Raw genomic sequence first — 2,688 nt, 5'->3', positions numbered from 1 at the left:
AGGGCCCTGAGTTTGGTAGTACTTTATTTTTTTACAGGCAAGCGGGGTTAGGCAGACCCTACCAGTTATACAACTATAACATTGGGTTTTGAACCTGCAACATGCCGACACAAGGTGACGTGCACTAGCTGCTCCTACCATAGAGAAGCCGAGCCCCTGTTGGTAGTCATGTTTTCATTAACATTCATCTGTACAGTGACTCGTATCTCTGTCTTCTTCCTCCTCCCCATGTACTCCCCATCATCAATGAGACTCCATATAACTCATGGTATTACACTGTTACATGCATCTCCATCTCACAATAAACACACTCCCCACTTACAAGAGCTCCATCAATCATCATATACTGCTACAAACATGGTCTTATTATTAATGGAATAAGTGTGTGGGGAGGGAAGAAGTACATAAAAACAATGATAGGAGGACAATAACAACAACCACCCCCCAATAAATTTCTATGTTCACACAGGAGGAAAGCAAACACAATAACAAAGGCCAATACGAGTAACCAACCTGTGAAAGAAACCAACAAAAGAATTCCAGCCTCTTCACAAACAATCACGTAAAGGAAGATTGCCAAGCTCCATCAATGGCTTCTGCTGGTGGTGTACCCATCACGGGCAGCTGCAGCTCGGTACCGTCGCCGGCCGTGGCGGCGCTGCCTGCCGAATTTCGTCGTGCCGTCCTCGCCGAGCCTGGCGGCGACCTCCGGGTCGACGACACACTCCGGCAGCTGTGCTGGGTACCGGACGCGGTCGTAGCAGTAGGAGTAGGTCATGTGCTTCTCCCTGATGGCGTCCATTGCCGACCTCTCCTCCGGGGAGCCGGCGAATATCGCGACGGGGTAGGCGGGGTCGCAGGCAGAGTGCTGCTGCTCGATGGGGTCGACGGCACATCCGTGGAGGACGAGATCGGTGAAATGAGCTACGTAGGGCGCGAGCTTGTAATTGACCTTGTAGCGCCCACCGGAGGTCGCCCACTCGGATCCGTCCCAGATCGTGGTGTACAGAGACATGGGCTTGGTTGGATAGTCGCCACCCATCGAGTCCGTCCTCTTCACATCCCTAACCGGCACGTCGTCGACGTAGAATCTGAAGAACAACGTGAAACATCACGCCATCAAATCAGGGTTACCGAAGAAAAGATAAGTTTTTTTTAGAGACAGAGCAAGATTGACATGGGGAAGGTAAAGAAAAGAAAAGAAAAGAAAAGGTTTTGCTTTAAAGAACGAATAGAGAAGATTCCTTCCGCGTCGAAAGGAATGAAAGAAAAGTTTTTGAGGATCTCAACCAAAAAAGAGGTTGCCATCTGAAAAAGAGGTGAAGCTTTTTTATGGAAGAATTGACAAGAGATTACTTTCTACACAGGAAGGGAAAAAAAGGGTGAAATTTTAAAGTATAAAAGGGAAGTTGAAGAAGAGATTGTTCTCTTATGTGATGGAAAAAAAAAGTGGAGTTTTCTAGAGAAAAAAACGAACGGAGAAGGTCGCTCTCTACACGGATGGGAAGTTAAAGAAACGAACTTTCATAAGACAGAATGAAACACAGATCGCCCCTTACATAAGAAGGAAAATGAGTGAAAACTTTCAAAACAAAGGAACGAAGAACACAATGCTCCGTTACATGATAAGGGAAAATGAGCGAAAAGTTTCAAACGAAAGAATGAAGTAATGCTCTGTTTTACGAGGAGGAAACAAGTGAAGTTTCAAAATGAAAGAACGAACAACAGAGTGCTATGTTAAATGAGAACAAAAACAAGAAGGCCTCTTGAAAGAGAGAAAGCCAAAAATGAAGAAAAGGATGATTACACGATGTGGGTGTTGGTCCAAAGGATGCTGTACTTGTGAAACTCTTCAGAAGGGTCGAACCAGAGGCCGTAACGCTCTTCCCTCCCCGTACCGGTGCTCCCGTTGCCGTAAACGTTCGTTTGCACCCTCCACTCACTGCCTCGAATATTTCCCAAGAACTCGAAGTCTATCTCGTCGTGGTTGCTCTCGAATATGTCTCCATTGGACAACTAACAAAATAACCCACCTCCCAAAATCCATATCAAAACAACACCCACAAAAGAAAATCCTAGAAGGGAAAGAAAGAGGAGAAAATGGAAGGTAAAACAAAAACCCAGCAGTAATTACGTAGAATGCGACGACCACCCCTGCTGTATAATCGGCAGGCAATCTTATTGATGCGCTAAAGAAACCATAGTGGTATAAATCATGAGAGACGAACCCAGCACCTGGGAATTGCAGCAAAAAAAGGAATGAATACCAAAATAAGAAAGAAAACAAGAAAAGAAGAAGGGTAGTCTAGAGAGAGAGAGATAGAGACCTGAGGTTTTGTCCAATGAGATGTGAACGGTCTTCCCATCTCTGTGAACCATCAGATTATCGTTTCCATAGAGGTGTGTGTATCCCTCATCGAAGTATAAACTCGGCAACTTTTGAAGCAGAGTAGCCGTTGCAGTGGAGACACAGAGCATCACCAATAAGAAGAAGGAGAGGAGATGGAGAAGAGGAAGAAGAGGATGTTTCTCCATTTCTTTATTGATTCTCTGCTGGAATAAAGTAGCCTGAGAGAGAGAGAAGAGCGGTAGGAATGGAGTAGCTTTTAGAGGGAGAGAGAGGGTGGCAGGCCTTTTATTTCGTGCGGTGATTTGATTTTTCTTCTTTTTTGAGATTAATTAGCATTA

General features: G+C 45.1%; 1 protein-coding gene across 1 annotated transcript; it reads right to left on the bottom strand.

Annotated features, from left to right (window-relative positions):
* Nucleotides 1-242: 242 nt before the first annotated feature.
* On the bottom strand, nucleotides 243-2,481 carry LOC149841346 (putative xyloglucan endotransglucosylase/hydrolase protein 28). Its single transcript, XM_090004764.1, has 4 exons — nucleotides 2,328-2,481; nucleotides 2,135-2,235; nucleotides 1,808-2,016; nucleotides 243-1,091 (listed from the first exon to the last, which is right to left on the bottom strand). Exons 1-4 carry the CDS (start codon nucleotides 2,476-2,478, stop codon nucleotides 587-589), a joined length of 966 nt encoding a protein of 321 aa, XP_089860890.1. The 5' UTR covers nucleotides 2,479-2,481; the 3' UTR covers nucleotides 243-586.
* Between the last annotated feature and the right edge of the window lie 207 nt (nucleotides 2,482-2,688).

This window comes from Nuphar pumila, chromosome 4, assembly GCF_984573655.1.
Source record: "Nuphar pumila chromosome 4, dmNupPumi1.hap1.1, whole genome shotgun sequence".
Classification (NCBI taxonomy): Eukaryota; Viridiplantae; Streptophyta; class Magnoliopsida; order Nymphaeales; family Nymphaeaceae; genus Nuphar; species Nuphar pumila.
This window is presented reverse-complemented; position numbering and strand designations above follow the sequence as displayed.